The sequence below is a fragment of the Pochonia chlamydosporia genome, chromosome 6, assembly GCF_001653235.2.
Source record: "Pochonia chlamydosporia 170 chromosome 6, whole genome shotgun sequence".
NCBI classification, from domain to species: Eukaryota; Fungi; Ascomycota; class Sordariomycetes; order Hypocreales; family Clavicipitaceae; genus Pochonia; species Pochonia chlamydosporia.
The window spans coordinates 2,474,294-2,499,998 of record NC_035795.1 but is presented as its reverse complement, the minus strand read 5'-3'; the positions used below and the strand labels follow the sequence as shown (position 1 = coordinate 2,499,998).

At 49.9% G+C, this 25,705-nt stretch overlaps 9 protein-coding genes across 9 annotated transcripts; 3 read left to right on the top strand and 6 right to left on the bottom strand.

Moving 5' to 3' along the window:
- Nucleotides 1-1,365: 1,365 nt before the first annotated feature.
- VFPPC_14490 (hypothetical protein) lies at nucleotides 1,366-1,761 on the top strand (the record flags this gene model as incomplete). The annotated part of the gene is made up of 1 exon (XM_018292258.1): nucleotides 1,366-1,761. One exon carries the CDS (start codon nucleotides 1,366-1,368, stop codon nucleotides 1,759-1,761), a length of 396 nt encoding a protein of 131 aa, XP_018140469.1.
- Nucleotides 1,762-4,516: 2,755 nt separating this feature from the next.
- Nucleotides 4,517-5,853, bottom strand: VFPPC_08814 (indoleamine 2,3-dioxygenase; the record flags this gene model as incomplete). The annotated part of the gene is made up of 2 exons (XM_018287456.1): nucleotides 4,517-5,473; nucleotides 5,530-5,853. 2 exons carry the CDS (start codon nucleotides 5,851-5,853, stop codon nucleotides 4,517-4,519), a joined length of 1,281 nt encoding a protein of 426 aa, XP_018140470.1.
- A 992-nt stretch (nucleotides 5,854-6,845) lies between these two features.
- On the top strand, nucleotides 6,846-8,398 carry VFPPC_08815 (kynureninase; the record flags this gene model as incomplete). Its single annotated transcript, XM_018287457.1, has 2 exons — nucleotides 6,846-7,032; nucleotides 7,113-8,398. The coding sequence occupies 2 exons, from the start codon at nucleotides 6,846-6,848 to the stop codon at nucleotides 8,396-8,398; spliced, it is 1,473 nt and encodes a 490-aa protein (XP_018140471.1).
- Nucleotides 8,399-8,598: 200 nt separating this feature from the next.
- Nucleotides 8,599-10,641, bottom strand: VFPPC_08816 (amidase; the record flags this gene model as incomplete). Its single annotated transcript, XM_018287458.1, has 8 exons — nucleotides 8,599-8,714; nucleotides 8,773-9,073; nucleotides 9,125-9,262; nucleotides 9,313-9,362; nucleotides 9,420-9,956; nucleotides 10,015-10,123; nucleotides 10,184-10,306; nucleotides 10,375-10,641. 8 exons carry the CDS (start codon nucleotides 10,639-10,641, stop codon nucleotides 8,599-8,601), a joined length of 1,641 nt encoding a protein of 546 aa, XP_018140472.1.
- Nucleotides 10,642-12,799: 2,158 nt separating this feature from the next.
- VFPPC_08818 (membrane transporter) lies at nucleotides 12,800-14,441 on the top strand (the record flags this gene model as incomplete). The annotated part of the gene is made up of 5 exons (XM_018287460.1): nucleotides 12,800-12,855; nucleotides 12,912-13,266; nucleotides 13,319-13,664; nucleotides 13,717-14,188; nucleotides 14,246-14,441. 5 exons carry the CDS (start codon nucleotides 12,800-12,802, stop codon nucleotides 14,439-14,441), a joined length of 1,425 nt encoding a protein of 474 aa, XP_018140474.1.
- Nucleotides 14,442-14,948: 507 nt separating this feature from the next.
- VFPPC_16396 (fungal specific transcription factor) lies at nucleotides 14,949-17,403 on the bottom strand (the record flags this gene model as incomplete). The annotated part of the gene is made up of 2 exons (XM_022429016.1): nucleotides 14,949-15,528; nucleotides 15,590-17,403. The coding sequence occupies 2 exons, from the start codon at nucleotides 17,401-17,403 to the stop codon at nucleotides 14,949-14,951; spliced, it is 2,394 nt and encodes a 797-aa protein (XP_022284197.1).
- Nucleotides 17,404-17,732: 329 nt separating this feature from the next.
- Nucleotides 17,733-19,559, bottom strand: VFPPC_08819 (C6 transcription factor; the record flags this gene model as incomplete). The annotated part of the gene is made up of 1 exon (XM_018287461.1): nucleotides 17,733-19,559. The coding sequence occupies one exon, from the start codon at nucleotides 19,557-19,559 to the stop codon at nucleotides 17,733-17,735; it is 1,827 nt and encodes a 608-aa protein (XP_018140476.1).
- Nucleotides 19,560-20,774: 1,215 nt separating this feature from the next.
- On the bottom strand, nucleotides 20,775-21,401 carry VFPPC_08820 (membrane-associating domain-containing protein; the record flags this gene model as incomplete). The annotated part of the gene is made up of 2 exons (XM_018287462.1): nucleotides 20,775-21,170; nucleotides 21,234-21,401. The coding sequence occupies 2 exons, from the start codon at nucleotides 21,399-21,401 to the stop codon at nucleotides 20,775-20,777; spliced, it is 564 nt and encodes a 187-aa protein (XP_018140477.1).
- Nucleotides 21,402-22,828: 1,427 nt separating this feature from the next.
- Nucleotides 22,829-24,584, bottom strand: VFPPC_08821 (epsin-3; the record flags this gene model as incomplete). The annotated part of the gene is made up of 4 exons (XM_018287463.1): nucleotides 22,829-24,215; nucleotides 24,274-24,353; nucleotides 24,416-24,447; nucleotides 24,503-24,584. 4 exons carry the CDS (start codon nucleotides 24,582-24,584, stop codon nucleotides 22,829-22,831), a joined length of 1,581 nt encoding a protein of 526 aa, XP_018140478.1.
- Nucleotides 24,585-25,705: the final 1,121 nt, after the last annotated feature.

The following is a 25,705-nucleotide window of genomic DNA, read 5'->3' as shown; positions in this document are numbered from 1 at the left end:
ACAATGGATATTGAGAATACTTTTGGAATATACGGAGCAGAAAGCAGACTTGGTATTTAACAGTTTACAACCTTCCCCAGACCCCGCGTCCAGAATGCGGAGAATTGAAGCGCTTTAAATACATTACTCGTAATCAGGAGCCAAGACAAAGATAGGAGGCCGCTAAGTATGACATGCCGCGGCACATGTCAAAAAGTTTGGGTTTTGTGTGGTGATGCTTCGGGGCCGCTCACCGGGGGTTTAACCAAAATGGAAATCTTGGTCCGAGAGGTACTTGACCTTGCTGCCGTGGGTCGCGGTGGACTCAAGTATCAGCTTATTTTCACGGGATAAAGCATCTTTGACTGCGCAAAATCACAAGCCCGTCTTTTGCCAACCGATTGTGGAAACCGACACAGTACAGGTTCAGTTATGCTCATGGAAACCCATGTGAGTGCGTGATGGGATTGACATGGTTTCTCGGTCAGGAATTTTGACACCTTCACCTTGCGCCACTTGCGCCTCGTGAACCAATTGCAACGCCTTTGCCGAACACTAGTTGCTGAGATCTCAATTGGGAGAGGATCAGTTGCGCTTTGAGGTGCGCCAATGTGACTTCTTTGTGTCTTTGTCATTCGGCAAAGGCAGTACCAACTACAGAGATGGGTTACAGTGTGACTTGTTAAGAAGACGTGAAAATGGTTTACATCACGTTATGGCTGTTCAACAAGTTAATGAGGCCGCAGTTTAGACTTTTGGGGTTGGCACAAACGAGCTGCTCCAATGCCCTGCATTGAAACCCGTACCCAGTCTGCTGCAGCCTTGCTTTTATTATTGATGCATCTATAAGCTGGAGGAACTCTGCTTCCATTGTGGCACATAACTTCATCCCATCAATTGACGATTCGAGGCGGCGACTTGGCCCGATTTACAACATGCAGTCTCGCTGTTTGGACTACCTCGGGATGGACCAGCCATATTATAGTACCACACAGCTCAAAACTTATGCCCAACATGAACCTGCTGTTGACGGCGCTTATGATCTGGATGTGACTCTGCAACTTGGGCCAATAAGCTACATAACATATGCACGGCAAGACGTGCGCCAGAACGCATTGTCAACAACACCGACCTGTCATGTTTCTCACTTCTAGCGTAGAAACTAGTACGAACTTGTCCCCAAGGAAAACCAACATTAGGAAACGCCCGAGTGGTGCTTACTGAGGCTGATGTATCCATGTCATCCCTGTAAGATGTCAGACCAACATTGAGCGTTTCATAAGAAGTCAGATTTCCCGCCGCAACATTGCAACAACAACCTTCTGTCAGCATCATCCCAAAAAAATACACCACCGCAGTCCCATCGTCTCATCCAGTCCATACGAAATGCCTCACCCGTACTTTTCCCACGGCACTCTCGTCTTCGGGCTACTGCCCGCCGTCTTTGGCTTCAACGCGCTGCTCCGCCCCGAAGCTGCGCTGAGGGGTGTCGAGTTTCCCGTGCCAACGCAGCCGGAGTCGCGCAAGCTTACTGCGTCGCTTATGAGAATTTACGGTATTCGAAACGTCGCCGTCAGTTATCTGCTGACTCTCATTTGGTCGACTGGCAACGAAAAGCTTATGGGGGCAGGACTTGTCGCCGGCTTGGCTATGACTTTCACTGATGGCTTGGTGAGCAAGTCGCTGATCGGGGGAGGAGAATGGAATCATTGGTCATTTGCTCCTGTTATTGCAGGTTTGCAGGCTGGTTTGTTTGGCTATTTTCAGGGCTGGGGACTTTGAGTGTAACTCGACGACGGACTGCTGTGCTCGTGGGAGATGTGCATTGATGTCGTTCGATCGCTTTCACAAGATTCAGCACGAAGCGCATACGGATGAGTACATCTATTGACGGACCCTCACTATCTTTCAGTATAATGGTAGCATGATGCATATGGTGCGCTGCACTGGCCACTCCAAAATGTTGCTCCCCGGCTTGACAAACCTTTTGTATCCCTAAACTTGGAGTCAACGAAGCAGTTCCTGTTGCTTTACGCACTTGCTGCTTGTTATTTTGATATCAATTGTCTTCCTTAATGGCTAAAGTTGGGTTTGATCAACTGCTGGTAGTTTCTACTTCAATTATGTGTCCACCTGTGGCGACTCTAGGAAAGCTCAACTGATCGCCACGGTCAGAATGCCACGCTAGTCGTCTTTCTCTTATTTCTCTATAGCATCATATCTTCGTTCTGCAATTTATTCTGGATCTGTACTACTCCCTGCATATTCCAGGCTTCGTACATATATCAACCTCCGAGGAGATGGCTCCGCTATCTTTCTCTTCATGTAAACGTTTTATCAGTCAGACCACCACTCACGTTTCAAGCGACTTATCCACAGCGCCATCACCTTCAGGAGTCCCGACAAACTTACAATAAGGAAGCTTCCACCCGATTTCAGCCATGAATGCGTGTACCCCTTTGCTGAAGAGGGACTCCAAATAGAGCGTGCGAAAATCCACGTCTTCAGCGTCCTGCCAGCGTAACATGGACAACGCTGCTTGCGAAGTATGCGAAGATAAAGAGTCAATGTAAGTTTTTCTGTCCTTCAAGACGGCTGGACATGGCGCAGACCCAGCTGAGTCGTCCGGTCCAAGAAAACGAGGGAGGGCAGCGGCTTTTGCAATAGGAACCATTGCCGCAAACCCCCAGTCGATGATGCTAACATACAGTATCAGTACTGAGCAGATATATGGAAAAAATACTCAACGCAATGTACCATTTGATGTTATACTCTTCATCGACGATAATGTTACCTGGCTTGATGTCGCCGTGATCCATGGCGAAGAGCGTATTGTCTCGATCTTGACCAAGCACCCCATCAAGCAAAGCTTTCTGATCGATACAATCTTGCTCAGAAAGAGCAGGGAGTTTTCCTTCTATCACTCGAGTGCGTGTATTTCTCATGCGTCGTTCGAAATAATCCGTCGCGGTGACAGAACCTAGTACCCGTGGTGAGAGATGTTATGTGTTTGTTTGAGTTGTTTGCATACGATTTTCCAGTGTGCACGTTATCAAAGACATCTGTATTGAGGCGATTTGGCTGAGAAGCGCATCCCGAAGTGGCCGTGGTGGAAAATCACCGTCCCAACGCATTGGGGAACCGTCAACCCAGGTCAACACGAGGAATGGGTGCTTAATTGGGTTATCAAACGTGAGGCTGGCTCCAAGGCATCTCGGGGCCCAGGAGAAGCCCTTGGTTTCAAGAGTCTGAATAGTGTGCATTTCCATTTGGACTATGGCGATGGCGATTGTAGCATCGGGGCTATTGTGAACTGTTGGATGTCGCACTCGAACGGCAACACTTGCGCGGTCTATGAAGCCGACCTTGAAGACAAGGCACTCTCCTCCACTAAATGTTCCGTTTACATACGAACCATATCCGCCGATATCAAGCTGAGAAATGGCAGCTAAGACGTTCTTGGGCTCAAAGCTTTGGGGTTCGTGTGAATTCATAGTCTGTGCACAGGAGGAAGTCAAGTTGTAGATGTGGAGGTTGAAGAATGAAGTTCCGTTGCAATGCAAAGTAGCACATGGTCTCTTCCGTATTGTTGGGCTATTGGGCCAACCACGTGAGCAGCAACATCAACGATCAGCTGAAATGAAGTCTCTGTTTCCACACAAAGTCCAGGCCGTTTGGTGGCAAGCTTCATCTTCTGTGCTACTTTATCTCTAGGTCGTACAATAGTTCATTTGTATAGACACAATGATGCTGGCTCATCCTTACGATTTCTCTCCTGTGCAAACTCGAATTATCTAGGACAATACGTTATTCCGAAGGGAAAACACATCCATTCGTGTAGTTTGACACTTGCAGAGCAATTTTGCAACATTGCAGGATAATATAAGGCTATGCAAATTGGTGATATTTGTAGAGCGGAGTCTGCCATGGTCAGCGACCTAGAGATTTAGAACCAGACTCTTTACATTTTGTCTGCCATGGTATTTGCCTCGCGAGTGTCTCCGTGCGAAAATAGCCTTTCCTGAACACGGCAGCAGAATGCGCCAGACCTCAGTATAGAACGTCGTGTGACTTCGGCCCGGCAAGGAAGAAGTCCTCCAAAGCTTTGACACTCATTATGGACTTGTTGGCAAGGTGTTTTGTGGGACTTACACACTTACCAGCTTTCCCGCCGACGACTCAAGGGAGTCTCTGTGCATGGAAACGACCTTGTCCCAGTATGCAGCACATCATCTAGAGATGTCTTGCGCCTAGCAATTATTTAGTTTAGAACTTACATTCCTTGTATTCTACCTCACAAGACTCGTACTAGATGTACGTAAGCATCACAATTTGACAGCATCTATCGTCGCACACCATACACGCCCGAAGTTCATCATGTCCAAAAGTACGAACAGCTCTGTTTGTATTGCGAATTATGTACTGATACCGCTAATCTAATGCGCGGGTGTATCCATCATGCTAATAATCTACCAAGCCGCTCCAAACACATACGCATCACGCTCTATCCACGTCTATGTAGCGCTCAAAAAGCTCATTACTCCCTTGCCAACCTCCCCGCCTCTTTCGTCTCATCTCTCGACGTCCTCAAAAAGGGGATTAATTGCGTACCACCAGTTCCCATAAGACCCTGTTCACCCTTCCGTGATGATGATGAACTCGCCAAGTTGGTCCGCGATCCTCCCGTCCAGGGCTGTTTCGACGGCAAGATTATATATCTCGTCACAATTTTAATGTGCTTGTTTCGAAACTCGCTCAACGCATCTGTGGCAGCGGTGTATGCCTCCCGAAGTCTCTGTTGCTCTACCCCGGCGGGCTCCACGAGAGCCAGCTCGCGGATGCTCCCCATCCTTGCGACATGCACCAGGAAGCGCTTATGAGGTCCGGGCATGTACTCCCTCACTTCTGTGTGAAAGCTCTTCTGTCCGGGCTTGCCGTGGGTGTGGTGCTCAACACCCAGCACCACATCAAAGAACTGGATCAGGGAACTCTGCCCATTACTTCCACCGCGGTACTGTCGCCACTCTCCCTTTCCGTCTCCTTCGTCGTAAAAGACGCCCTTGGGGAGGCCAGATTCTTCCATGTTCATGCTTCCGGCCAAGAAGGGTCGGATCTTGTGATAAAAGACCATGGGGTCGCACTTTTCGTACATTCGTTCTAGGAGGGCACCGACACCCTCAATACAACGGCGCAGTTCACCAAGGGCAGATGTGATGACGTCGTAGTCCCGGGTCTTGACAGCCTCCAGAGCAGCCATCATCGTTTGTAGAATTCCCGCGGCCTTGGCTTCCATGGCGACGCTGATGAGTAAAAACCATGATTCGGATTCGCTCCCAGTAAATGAAATGGGCAGCGTCAAGTTGTCCAAGTTGGTAAAGTCGGTTCCGGAGCAGGAGAAATTCCACAGGTTGGCACCTGCGTACGTCAAGACAGGAGGTACTTCAAGGTGACTCGATACTCGCAGGAAGGGCACTGTGATCTGTGGTGGCAGGATCTGGGATGTCATGGTTAGTCGGTGCGTTCATCGGCAACAAGCGGACATCGACTTACTTGCTCTGGTTTGTCACCGCCCCAAATATATGCGTGTGCCATAAAAGCCAACACGACGTATGCTCTCCTCCATTCCTGCTCGGAGACAAGCTGATCTGTTGAAAGTACTGGAAGTTGATTGACGGAGTCTCTAATACGGTTACTCTCAATCAAGGCTGGAAGATGCTGTGCAATGAGTTCCCAGGGCTCGTAGTATGAATCGGAGAGACAAGTCGGTGGACTGGTGGCCGGTAGGAAGGCATTTTGAGTGACGGCAAACTTGCTCAGGTCTATTGAAGGCTTGCCATCGCTGGTAGTGCCTGATAACACGGCGTGTGGCGACATGCTGGAATGATATTTTGTCGTATACTATCCTCAAGTTGCGAAGACTCGATATATCACTGCAGGTTGATGACAGCTAGGAGTGAGGTTGGTTGCATTGAAGGAGGACGCTAGGCTTGGAAGGGGTATCCTGAGATGAAATACGTTTACAACTTCGATGGTTTGGGGACAATTCAACTTGACTAGACCATTCCAACCAGTCTTCTTCACCTCAAGCTTGCAATGGCGCGTAATGAATACCCTCCGCCGCCATCCGTGTCTCAACTCATCCGCTCCGAGACCGTTTTGAGCATCCGCAGTGGGTAGCAGGTTGGCGTCCTCTGACAAGCTTGCGTAGAATCCATCTCGGAAACTACCCGTTGACCAGTCAAAACAATTCTTACCCTTGATTGAGGACTGCATGCGAGTGACGACATTTCTGGCCATGCGGCCCGTCCTCGTTGCTTTGTCTGTGTATCATTCCGCCTTCCGGTTTGTCCAAAAGGGTCGAAGCCGGGAATGTCATTGGCCAATTCGAGGGTGCTGCCCCGGGTTGTTCGGCTTGCTGCGGTGCTCGGAAGGCGGAAGTTCGGATGCCGCTGCAAGTCTCAGCCTCAACCAAACTCAATGGACCGCGGAAATAAATTACTTCCGCGTGCCGCCCAACCAACAGCGTCCCATCACACAGACCAGTTGACCCGTTCTTCAACAATCGGAGATTCTTTTCTGTGCCAGACCAGACCCGAATGAGGTCGGCATTTGGTGGGGCTAGACCAAAACCCGTGTTCACCAAGACATTCAGAGGAGGGGAAGTGAAGTAGTGAATTTGACTTTGGCCTGGTTCCAGGAACCATAAAGTGGTTTCGACTACCCTCCTGTTCGGATCGGACACACATCCAGACAACTTACCTTGTTTTTTCTTTTCCTCCATCTTCCGTGTCCAGCTACTGTTGGTCCGACGCTCATCGTCATCCTCACCACTCTCATCACACTTCACCTCACAGACGACCATTGCCATGGATCTGTCCTCTTTTGTGCAGCGGCTACGGAATGGCGCCGCCCCCAAGTTCCCTGCTGATGCAAACACCCTTGCTTTTGCTCAAAAGCTCGATGCAGAGGATAGTCTGAAGCACCTGCGAGATGAATTTGTGCTTCCCACCAAGGGCTCATTAAAGAAGAAGGCCCTTAATGGTTCCATTCCAGGTATGTGTACCATCATTGAAACCCCTTCACTGGTGAAACTCAAATTGTAAAACGTTCCAATTCACTAACACTCCCAACAGGGCAATCTACTCAGAATGGCACCAATGGCATCAATGGCCACTCACAAGATGCAGACAAGTCATGTCTCTATTTCGTTGGCAACTCTCTCGGTGCTCAGCCCAAAGCCGTCCGGGAGTACCTCAACGCCCAGCTAGAGACTTGGGCCTCTATCGGTGTCAATGGTCACTTTACTACCATGGAGAACTCCCCCTTAACACAATGGCAAGACATGGCAGAGGACTGTGCCAAAAAGTCCTGCGATCTTGTTGGAGCTTCAGCACATGAAATCGTCATCATGAACACCCTAACTATCAATTTGCATGTCATGATGGCCAGTTTCTATAAGCCTGATTCCAAGAGACACAAGATTATTCTCGAGTGGAAGCCATTCCCTAGTGACCACTACGCTATTGAGAGTCAAATTAAATGGCACGGCCTGGACCCTGAGAAGAGTATGATCAAGATTGAGCCCGACGAGAACAGCATAATTCCCACGGAAAAGATCCTCAGGACCATCGATGAGCACGCCGAGGAGACTGCCCTTCTGCTACTTCCCGGCATCCAATACTACTCTGGCCAGCTATTTGACATGCCTAAGATCACCGCCTACGCCAAGGAACGCGGCATCATTGTCGGTTGGGACCTAGCCCACGCCGCTGGCAATGTCGAGCTCAAGCTTCACGACTGGGACGTCGACTTTGCTTGCTGGTGCACATACAAGTACATCAATGCCGGTCCTGGCGCCATCGCCGGAGCCTACGTCCATGAAAGGTACGGCAAGGTCGAGTGGACAGACGGTTCTGATGCACCCTCATATCGTCCCCGCCTGTCGGGTTGGTACGGCGGCGACAAGAGCGTGCGCTTCAACATGGATAATACTTTCGTGCCAACACCCGGAGCTGCTGGCTACCAGGTTTCTAACCCCTCTGCCATCGACCTCGCAGCTCTTTCCGGCGCTCTATCAGTATTCAACAAGACATGTATGCATGACTTGCGGTCCAAGGCTCTTGTTCTGACGGCGTACGCCGAGTACCTACTGGACCAGATGGTTGAGGAAACAAAAAGCGATGCCTCTCCCGTCTTTACCATTCTCACACCCAGAGACCCTCTCCAGCGCGGCACGCAACTCAGTGTGCTGCTGAGAGAGGGCCTGCTAGAAAAGGTCACACAGGCTCTGGAGGAGAATGCTGCAATTTGCGACAAGCGCAAACCTAATGTTATTCGAGTTGCGCCTGTTCCCTTGTACACTCGGTTTGAAGATGTGTGGGCTTACATGCAGGTGTTGAGGGGGGCGCTGGGATTGTAAATCAGGAAGGAATATAGATTAGCGAGGCATCACGAGTAAAATTTAATGATGATTGATGTTCAATATTGGTTAGCGAGTCTGCTATGTGAATAAGTGCGTTATGAAGTTTCGTGCAGTCTAGGTAGAAATGGCTGAACAAGCTTTAACTCCGACGCCTCTCATCTAGCGAGTCAAATCTAATCATGGTTCAACAAACAGCACTACGCATTGATCACGCCATCCACAACCTCGGACATGTTTAGTAGCTCCTCATCCTTGAATGGCCTCGCAACAAGCTGTATCGTAATGGGTGAGTCTGCAAACTTTTCAACGTCATCTGCAATATGTGTTAGACAAACTCGTTAAACCAGTAAACTTGATAGAGCTGTACTTACACATGTCCCAATTCAACTTATCAAAGTCTGCAAAACCCTCGTTAGGCTTGAATACAGGATCCTTCGCATCCAAAACAGGATCAACCTTCATCTTTCGGCACGGCAGCACAGTAGATGGGTAATCCAGGTAATTGAACAAACTAGTGTATCCCCACCAAATCGGAAAGTCATGCGGAATGCTGAGAGACGGCGCGACGGGACATAGCAGAGCGTCAATAGGCTTCCTTGAGGTGGTGGACTGGGCGGTCTTGTCCCATGCGTCGCGGAAGAGGAGCTTGTTGGCGACAAGTTCACGGTTCAGCTGCGGCATTGTTAGCATAGTAATGTGCAGTTTCATGCGGCGGACGCATACTTTGAGGCATTCTGTTGCGGCTAGGGGGCGGACGTTGAAGGTATCGAGGTAGTGCTTGAATACGGGCAGCATGGGCTCATCGGTTTCTTTCATAAGAGCCTTTTGCTCTGCGCAGCCGGTTTGGAAGTATAAATTGAACTGGACATGCTGTTAGCAAAGGATAATACGATTAGGCGGGCATTGCATACAGTCCTCTGCTTGATCTCCCATGACGAGAATGGTAGCTTAAACTCAATGACTAGCACAGGTTAGATAGATCTTTGTGATTATGCCAGGTCCTTTGCCTTCAACATACCTTCATGACCTGCCGCTTCCAGCTTCTCAACAGTTTCCTTCAACGCCCTTATCACCGGGGGATGAGGCATAACTACCTCGTCATATGCCAACAGCCCAATGGTCAACTTTTCCTTGGATGGGGGAACATCTCGCCACGGTACTGGCGCACAACTTATATCAAACGCCGCATTGGCACCGTTCAACACCGGAGTCATCTTCTTCAAGTCACGCATGGTGTGAGTTCCCGGACCGCACGACACCCGGATAGACATCTGAGACGGGTTCCAGCTGTGCATTCCCGTCTTGGGCATGCGATCAGCCGTAGGGCGGATAGCATAGAGCCCGTTAAACGCAGCCGGGGAGCGAATACTGCCCCCAATATCTGTCATGGGTGCTGTCACAGCGCCTCTCATGGCGATGAGAGCTCCGTCACCTCCGGATGAGCCGCCGGCGCCGAAATTGGTGTTGAAAGGGTTCAGTGTTACACCCCAGAGGTTGCTCGCTGTTTCAAGGGCCATGCCGGCTTGGGGCATTGTTGTTTTGCAATGAATGACGGCTATGTGGTGTGAGCGCACTTGTACTTGACTCATCTGAGGCCAAGAATAGTCACATACCGCCAGCTTCACGGAGCAACTGCACCACGACTGCATCATCGTCCACAACGTTGTCCTTGAGTGTCACGTATCCAAGTGTAGATGCCTTTCCTTTTACATGATACGTATCCTAGTCACTACAGTCAGCAATTAAATTTCAACATCTTTCAAGGGGTCAGTCGTTGTCTACCTTGATGGAAATGGGCAGCCCATGCAGCGGCCCGACGAGTTTACCAGTCTCTTTAAAAGTCTTGTCGAGTTGAGCAGCTTGCGCAAGTGCTTCATCTGGAAAGAAACTAATAAGGCAATTTGTCTAGATTACAGTACATTAGCTTCTGAGGTTATTTACTGAGGTAGGATGGACATTGATGACTGATGTACCAACTGGTGCGCAAGAGCAGCCCTCGCACAAAACGCATCCGCTACCTCAGTGGCGGTCCAAGCTCCTTTTTGGATATTTTCCAAAATTTCAGTGCCATCCTTGGACGTAATCTCGAGTTGTTTCGCATTGAGAAGCTTGTTTTCTTCAATGACTTTGCTGACATTGATTGGTTTTGCGGCCAAGATTTCCGGGGCAATTCTCCATTTTGCGGGGATGGAGACAATGACAGACTGCTGGGCAGCCTTTGCAGCTTCTTGCCAACTCATTGTCTAAGTGCGGAGGCGGAGGGTTTGGATTGAGGTAGTGAGTTGTGAGGAGTATTGGCTGGATGGTATGCCAGGTGTAATCTTCAATGGTGTGTCGGTGCGATAGGCACAACGCAGAAGCTTGAGGTCAACTGATGTTGGATGCAATGCATGAATTGGGCAAGGTTGTCAAAGTCAAAATAGGCATGTAAATGCGAGAAATGGTCCATCGAAATGGTCCATGTCAAGCCCCCCGCCCGTCCTCGCATTCGCAGGAAGTCACGATGAATGCCGCCGCTCCGGTCCTCGGTGTCCTCGGAGCCGGTCGCCCGATTTGGACTTGCTCTTGCGGGACACCACACTTGACCAGACGGACTTGGACCGCCGCTCACTTTGTGAACCAAGGTTATTTCCAACCAGACTCTAGGTGTGGAAGTTCGATCGGTTTGGGGACATCGTTTATAACAGTTCGGCATTTGACACAAACGAGCAAATGTTCGGGCCTCAGATGTCTTATTGACAGATAAAAAAAAAAACAAGCGTTGAACCTAGCTCGTATAATATCGAAGACGCCCACGTGATGGCATATCATGGTGATGTCTTGGATACTGAACTCACGTCTTGAGAAAAATATGTAAAATAAAGCACACATCGATAGCTCATTCCATCTTGTCGTCGCTCGTTGACATCCTCATCAAGCTTCATCCTCTATCACGGTATCTTAATTTCACATCTAAAAGGAAGAATTATCATGAACATTCCTTCATTATCGCTTATTAGAATCGTTTTTAGACTGTGCTGATTCAGAAATTGTCGGGGCACTTCTGCCGCCGCCAAAAGCTTTTCAGATCACAACCAGCACAATCAGAGTCAACGGGGTTCAACTACACAGAGCCGCCTGGCTGATGCACATCCACGTTCCACCGCCCAGCAGCAGCAGGCCCGACGAGGGCGACGCCGATCTCTAAGAAGTGGACTTGCATAGGGAAATCACACAAGCGATAGCTGCTACTGCACTGCTGATGTCGCAAATTAAATGGATATCAATATGAAAACAGCTCCTATGTACTACTTCAACTGCCATAAAATTGCCACATGTATTTCACCAAACCCGTTACGTAGACCATGCGAACCCGCCGCCGGACCAGTCCGTCATTGTGCGATGCTGCTGTGCGAAGGTTACCAAACCCCTGCATGATTTCAAGGAACCAACTTGGGCATATGCTTCAGACAACAGTGAGTCAATTGCAAAGTTCTGAAAGTCATGAAGACCGGTCCGGGGTGGCGGTGCTGACAGAGTCTTATAATCGAACCTGTGAAGACTCTGACATGTTTAGACGGGCAAAGACTACCACCTAAAATCGTCCGTCACGTCGTTTTGGGAACAACCTTTTGCTGTACAAATCCACCAGGAACCATGTTGAGGTGGATGCCAAGCGACGAATAGCTTCGATTAATCAGTGTTTACAAAGCTCATTGAATTCGTTCTAACCACTCGGTACAAACGTTCAATGCCTGGAGTCTGGACATTCCTGACCGACGCAAGGTTACTTCGGCACTTGCTCCAGTTTCTATTTCTGGTGTGAAAGAGGTCCGAGCATGCGGGGAAATCGTGTCGAGTCTGTCGACCAAGATCCTGGCCTCACTTTCAAGAACCACTACTTCTCCAGCCTTCGATAATTCCTTTAATAAGTTATTAGTGGTCCCAACTTTAATGTAACCTAGCTCGACAGGTTCAAAAGCGGACCAAGTGGACTGAATGTAGAATTGGCCACTTACAAGAGGGTAACCATTCGCAGACTTTGTTGATTCCGTAGCTTGTGCGACTCAAAAAGTGTCCCTGTGATGCTTACACTGGACCAAATCGGAACCGTGCATACTGCCAACAGCAGATTAACAGTCAATTTTCGCTGTCTGGTACACTTCTCCATTCATCGGCCCAAAGGAAGAACCCTCAAATGCAGGTTATATATGCGAGTTTCGAGCGGTGAAGCTAGCCAGCACTCTCTGTCCAACATGTCTACCCAAACGCTTTGACTTTGTTCGCGTTATTCGTGTTACCTTGGTCCCGCACCATGTCTTACAGAAGAGTAATATATTTAAAATACGCAAATTCGTCAGCCGTGAGCATGTTTCCGGTCTCAATTCCAACGCCACCGGCAATTGGCCAGAAATAGCCATGGCATCAAAATTCAGTTTATACAGGCCATTTACACAAAACTTCGTAGTAGGATGGTAAGACGCTTTTACTTCCCCACTCCTCATGTTGAGAATACTGCTAATTGTTGAAGCATCTTATTATGCCTACCAGGCATTTACACCGCGCTCACCGGCCTCGGCGCCGGCGGCGGACAGCCATCCTCAGCAGACGTAGCTAACAAGACCAATGCCATCCTGTACGGCCTATTCGCCTTAGTCGGCCTCTTTGGCGGCACCATTCTCAACATCCTGCGCCCAAAGCTAAGTCTCATGATTGGCTCCTTGGGCTATCCCTGCTATGTCGGAGGGCTGTGGTACTACGATCGAACTGGAAATGCGTGGTTCGCACTCCTCTCAGGCGCGATACTAGGATTGACCGCTGGCTTTCTATGGACTGCTGCTGCATACGTACAGTTCAGCTATGCTCAAGAGAAAGACAAGGGATTGGTACGATAATACACAGATCTATTGGTGATGATTAATATTAACTCAACAGTAGTACATCAGCATACAATGGATTCTCAAAAGTATAGGCGCCATGATAGGAAGCTCTGTCTCACTTAGCCTCTCCATCGACCAGAAAAAACCAGTCGGTGTATCAACACCCGTATACATCACCTTTATCGTCATCCACTCAAGCGCCATCTTCATCGCACTCTTCTTCATCGTCAACCCTAAGAAAGTCGTTCGGGAGGATGGAACACATATTGCCATCTTCAAACCCGCCAAGTTCTGGCCTGAGTTAAAGGGCACCGTAGCCGTCATGTGCGACTACAAGTATCTCCTCACAGCGCCAGCCCAACTCGTCTGCGAGATGGCACTCGCCCTCGTGAGCAGCGTAAATTGTACTACCATAACCATCTTCCACCATCTTCCGGAACCAACTAACATCAACAGCCAAATACTTCAACCTGCGCACACGCTCCGTCAACAACTTCGCCTATCAAGCCACACAGGTCTTCGTCCCCGCCATCCTGGTCCTCATCCTCGACGGCAAATACGTCCAGTCACGTAGAACAAGAGGTCTCATCGGCATCTCAATAATGGGCACCATTGCCGTTGGAGCAAGTACCGGGCTCATCGGCTGGCTGCGAGTAAACAAGGTCGACTCGCTGACGAAACCAGCTGGAGCAGATTGGACTGATCCTCAGTGGCCGGGACTGTTTGCATGCTACGTTCTCTTTGCGGCGATTTACTCTGGGTATCAGATGTGCACCGAGTACACGCTTTCTGCTACGACGAATGATCCTGGGATATTGGCACGCGTGGCCGGCATGTTTAAGTTTTATTCGGCGCTTGGTATGATGATTTCATTCATCATGGCCGGTGAGGGTGTCAGCTTTTTGGGCCAGGTTACGCTGCAGCTTGTGTATGTTGCGCTTTATGCATTTCTTGACACGGAATACTCGAGCTAATGTGTGTTTAGGCTGTACATCTTGGGTATTGCTGGGATTGTCTGGGCTTTGGTTTATCACGTAAAGGATAGTCTCTACTTTTCCGAGGACAATGTTATTGTGCCTGTCGCAGTGGAGGAGCAGAAGAAGGGTTTGGAGTCAGAAAATGCGCATTGCGCAGAGGACGTGTCGCTCGACGAGATTGACGTACCTGGTCGTAGATTGTGATAATCGGAACTGAATGGGGCAATGCTTTGTTCAACAAGGCGGACGCGTGTCCCTCATTGCACACTGATCATCGATCTCGCGTGTGTAACTTGTATGTTGCAGTTGCGCGCTGGAGCCATATCATGCATACAAGCTTTGGCTTGAGTCGGCAAAAGAGTTTCCTAAAGGCAGTTACTTGCAGCAAGATTCCGTCCACAACAAACACAGGCAGTATACATCTAATATTCGTTACCAATCCATTACTCAACAAAATCGTTGATACGTAAATCTCCTTCTATAAACAGTCTCCTCGTCTCAGTGGGGCTGCATGTATATGTATGTCTCTGGGCCTCGGAAGTTCGGATCCTGCACCATGATATCCGACACCGAACCTCGACAGCGAAAAGCAACAAACGCAGCCGTATCCTTGCGGATGGGAGTCTTCTTGTACAGTGATAGACATTCAATCGTAACATGACACATGGCAATAAACCGAGACATCTAGCCAACAAAAAGACCGACAATGACTCAGAAATAATGCGCCAAATCGATCCCTCCCCCAGCCTCCAGCAGCGGAAACAGGTTTAATGCCGAACCTGCATCCGCATCGCTTCCCACATTCCCATTCCAATAATTGTTATCCGGCGTCTGCATCAACGACTCTGTCAATCCTAAAAAGGCCGAATCAATCTCGGCCAATCTCGGAGACGGAGCTCCTTGTACCCCCTGATGCTGCAAAAACGACCGATCCAGCGGCTCCCGTTCTCTGAATGTGGCCGGCAAAGGACTTCGGCCTGTGTGCTGAGAGATATCCCTACCAGGCGTAGAACCTCCAGGCGTTGTGCGTGGCTCTGATGGCATCAAGCCGAATAGCTGGCTCGAGTTTTCTGTCCTTCGTAGCCGTTCTTGTAGTTCCCGTCGCTCAAGATGCTCCAGGGCCGTCATGAGAAGAGATTGAGCAATGAGTGAATACTGCGTGGCGTGGCTGTCGGTTTTCGCAAAATGGTCGAGGGCCTGGATGGACATGCGACAATACTTTTCTAATATGCGCCCAAAACCTCCCAGTAGACCGACACCCAGAACCAGAGAAGAGGCGAATAACCAACTTCTACAGTCATCAATTAGCATCAAGTGTTTATGCTCTTAGTGGAAGGTGAACCTACACAAGCAACGGCGCTCTACCGTTTAATACCCCTCGGTTGATTAGATCCAATATAGGATCAACCATTAAACTCGCCGCATCGATACATGCATCCGCAAGCTTCGACTTACCAGACGTCATAGATGACCTTCCCGCCAGGGATGGATTGTCAGACAATCTCCGAACAAGCTCATACATGAGAAATGGTCTTGAAACCAGCATGACAGCATAGTAGTACGACGACAAAACTTGGCAAGCACCGCTGATTTCGGCCACGCTTCTCAGGTCAGTCCGAGCGATAACTTCCTTCAACTGCTGCAGCCAGCGCCCTGACCAGTCTCGTAATTGATGCGATATGCCTTCCGTAAGCTGTAGCGAAATCTTTCGTCTCGAATAAATCTCAACCACAATTCTCTCTGTGATAAGGAGGACCTGCAAAGATGCGTTTAATAGATCGAGAGTCTCGTCTCCGTTAGCATCGACATTCCGAAACGGCACAGTGCAATCAACGTCCGAAGTAGACGGCGGGCGGCCCATCGATATGCTGAGAAATAAGTCCACAGTTCGTACCCTCTTCCACAGTCGATCCCGTTGGCGGTGAGCATCGGGGCCAAATCGAGCATTTACTTCTGTCCGATGAATGCCAATCGAGTACGCCGCCCGGGCAGCTATTCCGAAAAATAAAAACGCTCCGTTTATTTGGCAAGTACAAAGCATGTACATGGTAATAAGAATAAACGCTTGGACCGTTCCGACACTGAGATTGCTACTTAACGTAGCAAATGCTTTACTTTGGGCATATGCAAAGCATTCCTGGGACAGCGGCTCATTATCCTTTAAGCTGCCGATAGCCAGAACGAGGTAATTGACAACCGAAGTTAGATCATCCAATCTTTGTTCATGATTCACCCACAGAAGCAAATCATTGAGCAGCTTCGAGTTGTCAAACAGATCCGCTAAACTTGTCGTGGCCACGAGGTAGTTCGTCACAACCGCCTCAAAATCAAGGTTCCTCACATCCGGAGGGCTTCCAATGCCATTACTGGCTCTTTCTCTAGTCGAAAACCCAGCAGGCGCATTCTCCAAAACCGAGTATCGACTGCTTTCAGGAGCAAAAGCATGCTGTCCAACACGACTCGTCACCAATTGTCGAACGGACTGGAAAAAGGACAAGGGGGCGCAGTCCCCAATAAATATCAGCTTTCCTTGCGCATCGCACAATAACCGCGCTTCTCGTGGAACCTCTGTGTCATCTTCCGCCGATGGTTCGACTGCACCATTAGTAGTTCCATGTCCACTGTCCGCTACTCGAGCATTGGAGGCACTCGTCCTTGTTGTCGGTGCGTTTTCCGCGCCGATTGACCGATTTCTCGGCATTCTCGTTTCCACACCGTTGTCCACATTCTTTGACACCTGCCTACTTGCTGGCCTTCGCCGCCGTTGTGGTGAGTAATGACATGTCTGAGGCCGCTGTCTCCCTGCGCAATAACCACAAGGTAATTTGCCGTCACATTTGACTTTACGCGCTTTGCATCCATCGCACGCATTCGCGATGCGACTGCGGATGTATCGGGGCGGCCCAGGCTCTGTGGGCGACTCTGTTCCGTTATCGTCCTCCATTGAATGGCGGCACGCATTCATGCATGGTCGGATGTGCTGTTTGTGGAGTTGGAGAGTTTGTGTGCGACGGTGGAAGCGCGGCTCGGAAGCACTGTGTCTCTTCATCCGTGTGTGGTAAGAAGTTTCCACCGTCACGACCGGGTCAGCGGACTTCATCGGCGCAAGGATCGGTTCATCATGGCTCCGTGAATTAAAACCCAGGTCGGCTGATTGAAAAGACATTGTTTTATTCTCGGGAAATTTACGGGCTTGGTGCGATTTGCTGCGACTTATCTATCCGACAGTATGTGCCTGCAAGCGTGGCTGTACCGTGTGCGCTGGTTGCAACACTGGGCAGGTTGTACTGTCGGCTCTTGCAATCAAGTCAGGTTCCCGTAACACCGTCATTCAGATGGATTCAAGGGTAGGACATATGGCCGGAGCGGCACTATTACATTGGAAGAGGCACAGTCGCTCCATTCAATTGATATAATCCATACAAAACTCCCAAAGGTATCGTGTTCTTGTAATGCAAAAGCAGTTCGTCAGGGCCGCGTTAATGGAGCAGCACATCAGATCAACAAGATGCCGTGGCCCAAGATATTCATGCAGCGTGCCACATCCCAAGACTCGTCAATCTGCCCACGCATAAACCACACCTTCTCCATGACCTCCATAGCCTCCTTCACCGTACCAAATATTTGCAGAGCACCAAGTCGTTGTGCTATTTGACGGTACTTGTCTTCATCCTCTGGTGGTGAAAGACAACCACAAACGCACATTGGCCACGCCAAGGCTCGTAACCAAGTTCCCTTTGGGAGCGAGCTTAGCAATACTGTCGCTTTTGAAACGGACCAGCGAATTTCAGGGCTCGATGGCTGCCATCCAGACACGACCACATTCAGGTAACTCAGCGTTGCGAGTAGCCAAATCATCTGGAACCTTGGTTGTTCCTCTGCGTGAGATCCCGTCACGGGATCCGCCACCAGTAGAGGGAACACTCCTTGGGTTGGGCTTCGCAATTCTGGGTGATTCTCCAGAATGTCAACGCCAGTCTTAATTCCATCAGAAAGGACCTTTCCCCGCGACACCAGCTCGTTGGCTGACAAGGAACCCATTTGTTTCTGGACACGTTTCCAAGATTCCAACGCGGCCACGTTGCCGAGAAGTTGGATTATCCAATTAGGCAATCCAAAGAACTCATTCATGCTTAACGGTCCAGCAGGGACGGGTTCGATACTTCTGTGGAATTCTTCGCACGCGGGAATGATGACGTCGTGATATTGGTGCAATCTCGGTGCGCTCGCAAGTGTCACACTTGACAAAACATCAATGTAGAGGAGGGTTGCTGTGAAGAAGCGCAAGGCTGCTTGGTTAGTGCTCCACGGTCGTCTCATGCCAATTTCAGGCGGTGGCCATTTTGGGCTGTACAAGCCGTGCAGTGTTACTCTCCAGTCATCCGCCTTGGGCAGAATCTGCACGAACAAAGCAATCGCAGCGTCAAGATGCATTCGCCAATTCTCCTTCTTTGATGTTGCGACCTCGAAAAAGAGCATCTGAATGATACTTTGCATCACTATAAGGCCCTTCTGCTTGTCAAAGCCGGTCCTGCTGGCGTTGATATAGCACATCTCTTTGGACAGCTCTTTGAGTCCCAATTCGAGCTGGCTTTCAAGTCGGTGCACCATTCGCATCGTACATTGCTCATGCTCCTTTTCACCATTTGCCAAAACAATGGCAAAGAAGGAGCTTGCCAGAGAGACTGCAGTGTGGTAGACAGATCTGTTACTTTGCAAAACATCCAAGATCCAACCACGACCGCCAGCCAGAACAGGTGGTCGGTAATGTGGAAATAGATAGGGGAAGACGTAGTCGAGATATATCATTAAAAAGTGCAGGTCGGTATCCGGAGCATTGTCGTTATCCTCTTGACGCACAAAAACTTGACTGTGCCACGGAGCCTCTGGAGGAGAGGTGCCATTTGTGTTGCTTGATTCGGGTGATGAGCCTGTCCCGTGGCCACGAAGAGACGGGTCTGTATCTGAAGCACCAGACATGGGGTCCTTCCCAAGACGGCCGTTTGCTGAAGAATCGTCCTTGTCGCTTATGCTCACCATCTTAGTCCCTGCTTCCAACATCTCCAGATATTTGCGGTCTCTCCTCTGGCTGGCCTGTTTCTTCACTTCAGCCTTGATCTTATCAGCCATCGCCCTCTGCTTGGGTCCTCCATCCATCCAATCTGGTTTTTCATCCTGGAAATAGCATGTGATTTCAAGAGCTTTGCAGGTATCACACTCTGGGCGATTCTCTGCACACTTCTTGCGTCTCACTCTGCATGTCCAACATCCCCCCGATGAGCGGGTCTTGCTGTTGGACATGAGTTGCCGAAAGAGCGACATGGTGGGGACTGAGGAGGAAGACATCTCTTTGATGTACGCACGGCTCCCTCTGCTTTCACAGAGGGCAGAGGGGACATGTGTCAAATATGAATGCGACCGTCAACGCGTTTTCCTTTCCGCAAGATGGTGAGAAAAGTGTCTGCCAAGGTGATGCGACTGAGGTTGGTTGGGGGCCTTGAATTCACAGGAAGTGGGGATGTTTTGCATTGATCTCACATTGCCGTTGCACTTATCGACGCTCATATTGGACGCCCCATTTGTCAGCACTTTCCCGTCTCCAGTTGCCGGTCGCCACATCTGATTGGGCCTTGGAACGAACTGTTGCTGCCACCGAGCTTACCCTGTATTATCGCCTTTCAATGTAAGCGATTCCGCCTCATGTTACTGTGCAATTATATCTGCGATAATGTGTGTGTGTTTTTTTTTTTCTTTGTCATTCAGTCCATTCAGAAATATATTAGTTATTTCAGGTTCAAAAAAGAGAATAAAATGTAAGGTGTCAATATTAAAGCAATCCTATCTGCCCGTCATTAAACACCCATTGTTGAAAACAGAACGCCAACCAACCAACAGACATCTTTCTCAAACTTGACATCATTTTACAACACCCATTATACGCAGTATAATTCCATAAGACTCAAAAGCAAAACCAGCAACTCAAAGCCATTAACCCAGAACATTACCATAACCAACAATTTGTACCTCCCTGAACCCAAATCCGTATCCCAGTTCTATTTTATTTAATTTTTGTCACGGATGTTTCCCAAACAAAGTCTGTCTCTTCTCCAACAACCCCAAGTCCCACCATCCGTCAATTCTCTCCAAGATAGTCTTACGCTTCGGCCTCGCTGCCGCTGGCAGGTTCACCAACCCCAAGCCCACTGGGGACTTTGGTGACGGCACCACAATTGGCATAGGCGGTAGCGGGGGAATGGTCTCAACAGGTCGAGGAGGAGGCCTAATGTGAGCTCTCTTCTCGCGAATTGTCGCCGTGGGGCCCGGCTGGGAAGGAAACGATGCGTCATGAGGCTCGCGAGCCGGATAAGGGATATTCATACTGACGGCGTCATCGCTGCCAGAATCACTGTCATATCTCTTATCCGGGTGAACCATTGCCATTGTACCAAGGCTCTTTGCCCGCTGTAGCCTTTGCAAACCCGGTGGTGGTGCTACTGGCCTTTCCATCCCTGCCGGAGCCTCCCCACGGCCGTACCCTCATTCGAAATCCTTGGGAGGAGGGCGGCTGCCGCCCTTGATGCGCTTCCAGAGGCAGGCCGACGTGACGGCGGACATAAAGTACAGGACGCAGAGGCTGATGCTGAGGCCCCAGACGGCCTTGATTTCGAAGCAGGTTGCCTTGTCTGGATCAGCCCACTCAAAGTAATCCTTGCGCGAGAGGTTGAGGAAAAGAGAATGAATGAAGTTGGCCGTGTTGCCCTTGTCAGGGAGCGAGGGGCAAGAGAGGTAGCTGACGGGCTTGCCGACCACACAAGCTACCACGATGGTGGCAATGAGACAGAGGCCATCGGCACCGGTGGAGATCAAAAGAGGGAGCATGGAGTCCCAGTAGAGAATGTACGTGATGACGGTGTAAACGGCAGTGATGCAAGCCTAGCATCGTATTAGTCCTGCACCAGAATCAAGTGTCGCAAGATGGCACGGAAGAACACTTACAACAACAAGAGTGCCGACCAATGCCGACGGCGGCACATAACTAGCAGTAACCATTTCCGAAATGAAATTGGAAGTCAATCCAATGATGGTGATCAGCGCAACAGCCTGCAGGGCCCGCATAGCTGTAAAAGTCATGCCCAAGGCACCCAGAGCAGGAGGAGCAGTCATTTTGGCGGTTGTAGCAGTAGGAATTTCTAGCGAAAGTCGAGGTCTAGACGAGCAATTTGCTGTAAAGAGCGGAAAATGCCTCGAGTAAAACGGCAGAATAGCCGATGAGGAAGTAGAAGATGAAATCTTGAGCTTTGATTGCCCTACCGTGTAAGTCGGGGCAGCGAACAAAAAGTGGCAAGCGAGCGATTTGCTGGAACTGGCGTGCTTCCTATGGTCGAGCTGAAGAGAATGGATGGCTATTCGGAACTTTGAGCCTTTGCAAAGTACTGTACTGTGAGTGAAAGTGGAAAATGGACGAAAAGTATAGTGAAAGTTGGAACACTGTAAATCGCAGATCTAAACGCAGATACCAGTCCGAACCCAGAGATAGAGAAAGGAAAGTGAAAAAAAGAGAAAAAAAAAAGACACAAAGGAAAAGGGACGATTGTTCTTAAACAGTTGTTTTTGGCTTGAAAAGAGAAGAAGAAAAGGTCAATTGAGCTAGAACTGTTCGACTCTTTTATACCGAGTGGCAGTCATGTATCTTCCTGCAGCCTCATTGATGACTCTGCGCGGCGACGCTAGGTTCTAAATGCAGCAACGGCATTATCGTCCACACAAACCAATAGGATACCAACCGGCGCGGTTTCAGATTTTGAGCCTCCAGCGGCTAATTTATCCCGGTTTTTTTTGCCCTCGTTTAAACTGTACGCGATGGCCTCGACGATTCACATCTTGTAAGTGCAAGCCACTCCAAGCATATCTGAGACGTTGGCTCGTGTGGGCAGCCGCCAAGTTGGCCAATCATAATGCGCCCATGCAAGGACTAAATGCCAGCGCTTACACGACCTTGCTGCACTTGCAAGATTTAAGCGCGTCTCTTCGGGTCTCGGCTTGTCTTGCTAGCTGCATATGAGGATGTACAAAATTGAATGATTGGGCGTGGTTAATTCATCTGTTGCTGTGAACCATGAACTCTGTTTACGTATGGCCAAGCGGCCGGGTAGCCAAATGAAAGGGATGGTGAACGACAGGTTTTGGTCTGTTGTTACGGATGTCTCCTCTCGCGAACAGTCACCATTGGCCACCAACTTGCATTTGATGCTTGCAGAAGCTGGTTTCGAGGTGGATCTAGTGCTGATTATGCATTTGTGATACCTGAGTCTTCGCTGTCAACAATTGATGCCGGTTACGCGGTTGTGAGGGACCATAATTTGATCAATATCAATTTGTTGCGCCATACGCCTATCTAGGGTCCCAAGTTCAAGCATGCTTGCCCAATATGTGTGCTTTTTTTTTTTTTAAATAGCCACTGCCAATCACTCCGAATTGTTGGCTGCGGAAAAAGTAGTGTGCCCGCATTTTCAATCTCATATTAAGGGTCGTTGCCAGTTTGGTGTGAGTAAATGCGAGGTAAAAGCAAGATAGATTGGTGCAAACCAAACTTAGCCCAGTAGATCGCCAGATGCTGATCCGTTGTTGCTCATGGAGGCGCCCGCCTGAGAGGATGCGGCCGGTGCTCCCCAGATACCAGCACTGCTCTTCTCCTTGGCAAGCTGACCCATGGCAGGCCCGCCAGTGGTCTTGTCCGTCTTCTTGATGCCGGCGCTAGCCTTTCCCCACAGAGCACCAAAGGCATCGCCACCTGCAGCTGCAGCTGGTTTAGCACCTGGGCTGGTTACAGGTTTCATATTCGCCATGGTTGTTGGGCCACTGGGCACCATGCTGCTCATGGCTGACATGTTGGATGGAGCAGGGTTGGATGCTTGTGCCTGCACGCCGCCGAAGTAGTTGGGACCAGACGGTTGGAAGCCTGTGGGTTTAGGTGGCTGAGCTTGAGCTGTTGGTGTCGCGAAGGAAGAATAGTTGACGCCAGAGTTAGCATTGGAGCTGGGTGCGGGTGATATGGATGAGGTGTTGACCATCTGGTTCAGGTTGGCCGTCTGAGGTGCCGAGACTGGTTTCGGTGCCGCGAATTGAGCCGTCGAGGTAGCCGTCGAAGTGAGAGGCGCAGCCAGGGGTTGGGCAGTTGGCTGGGTTGCGGGTGCCGCGGACTGGAAATCGTCAAACTCATCGTCGTCGTCGGCGGCAGCGCTGGATGGTCCAGCCAAGTCGGCCAGACCTGAGGTTTGTGTTGGGGCCGGTCCAGCAGAGGCTGAGCTCTGGACTGGGTCATCAAAAGAAAACAAATCAACCTCAGGCTCCTTCTTTTTTGGTGGCTCGGCTGCCGGTTTCCTGGCGGACGTGCGCTCGGCCTTGCGTGTAGATCTTGACGGTCTGTCGTCTTCGTCAAACTCGTCATACTCCTCAAATCTATCAGACCGGCCGGCACCACCACTGCCACCACCGCCAGATTCACGGTAGCCATCCTGCTGGCCACCAAAGCCGCCGCCATCTCCGTAGACACCGCCCGAGTAACCGCCATAGTTTGCTGATTCACTCCCGAATCCACCATACCTGCTGCCGCTGCCACCAGAGAAACCGCCCCCAAAGGTTATGCCGCCTTCAACGCCGGTGTACTTGTTCTTTGTAGCACGCGCCTTTTTGCGCTCGGACCGGATACGCTCGACGTCGCTCAGAAGCTCCGCCAGTTCTTTGGCTCGATTCCGTACGTTGAGACCTTGGTCCTTGCCGTTTTGATCGATGAAGTGGAATTGCCGTAGCATCTTGAGGAGCGTAATGTGACCCCGCGCATCGTCGATAACCCGTTCGGAGCCATGCTTGATGAGGAACTCGAGAAGCTGCAGAGCCTTGTAGATTTGTCGCCACTCCTCCGCGGATTTTTCCGTGAATCGTCGATAGATCATTGGCATGATTTCGTTGAGGGTTTGGCTGATGATTGATTAGTATTTTTTTTTTTTTAGAGGAGTATCTCGGCCGGGGTACGAACTAGTTGAAGGTGCCATTGGCAATTTCTTGCATCAATGTTGACGAAGCGCCCCAAGGTTCATTATTTGTGGCTTCTCTGACCTGGCGACCGACGTTAGTGAAATTGTCCTCTTCGTGCAATTGATCATGTCTGAAGATGGTACCTTTGATTCCATTTCCGTGTAATTCATTACCGCTAGCAAGATTGCATCAGCATGCTGCTCATGTTGGTCGGGATATGGCTCGCTTACCATTTTGGGCTTTACGGAAACCTGCCTTGAGATCGTACAAGGTCAGGTTGGAGACTGTGCTCTTAAGATCGTTTAAATCCATTGTGAAATCCAGAAAATGAAACTTGACCCTGTGGCCCGGTTGGATACCAACTTCTACGGGGAATTCGCTTCGTGGATGAAGGGGAAGGTATTCGCAAGGGCAGGAAGTGTCGCCGTCCAACGGACTGTGGAAACCCGAACCTGGACAGCTGGTCACTCGGGCTGCACATTGCGACCCCCCAAGGAGCTAAGATGAAAGATACAGTCACGTGATCGGATACAAGAAGTGTTGGCATTCAGTGGTAGTTGCAGCACTGAACAGAGCCAATTGAATACTAACAGGTCGAAATGCGCGAAAATTATTGTCATGTTTAGTAACACATCGCCATCGGTATTGTAACATATATTTTTAAATCATGGGTTTGTTTGGCTACCATTGAGAGTTTGCCGGTGTAGAATGTGCTCTGTATCCGGCAGTGGTGCTCCAGGGGCGGGTACCTGAGACTTCAGGCTTGCATCAATCCTGGCTGCTCGTCCAAAACTTTTCCCCTTTCCGTGAAGCTGCAGCTAGGTCGTCATCAACCACGTCGCTTATCACCAATCTACACCAATCTTCATTCAATCTTTGTATTTCTATTGTATTATCAAGTGAAAGGGCCTTTGCCGTCAGGTACGTGACGTGATTTCTTTCCTGTCCATGTTCGATGCAAATGTCCCTGTCGGCAGCCACGGAGAGAACCCTCTGGTTTGGCCAGCATCGATGAGACCCCGTCACATATGTCTGGCACTTTCAGCATGCTCGTCTACGACGCTTGCAAAAGGCAGTCCGCCAGGAAGCAAACCATTTTCGAATCACTGGCTGCAGTGGCCAAAGCCCTTGCCAGAGATGGGACTTGATGCTTGCAAAGGCATTTCGTTGAGAAGCCGCCTTCATCATGGTCAACACCAGGTGCTGCGATGGGTGGGCATCGAATGCTTCACCATTGGCTCTTGCATCTGGACAGATCCACTCTACTGGGCAACCATGGCTCACCAACAAATCGCCATTGAACGGAGCTCAGCAATGGTGATGACCGGGAATTGCGGGAAATCGCGGGTCTGTCAATTCGGCAGCGCCTGTAATCTCAATGGAAGAAGCAATCCGCAGCGGCTGCAAGCACAGAGTCAGGTTCGGCTCCAACC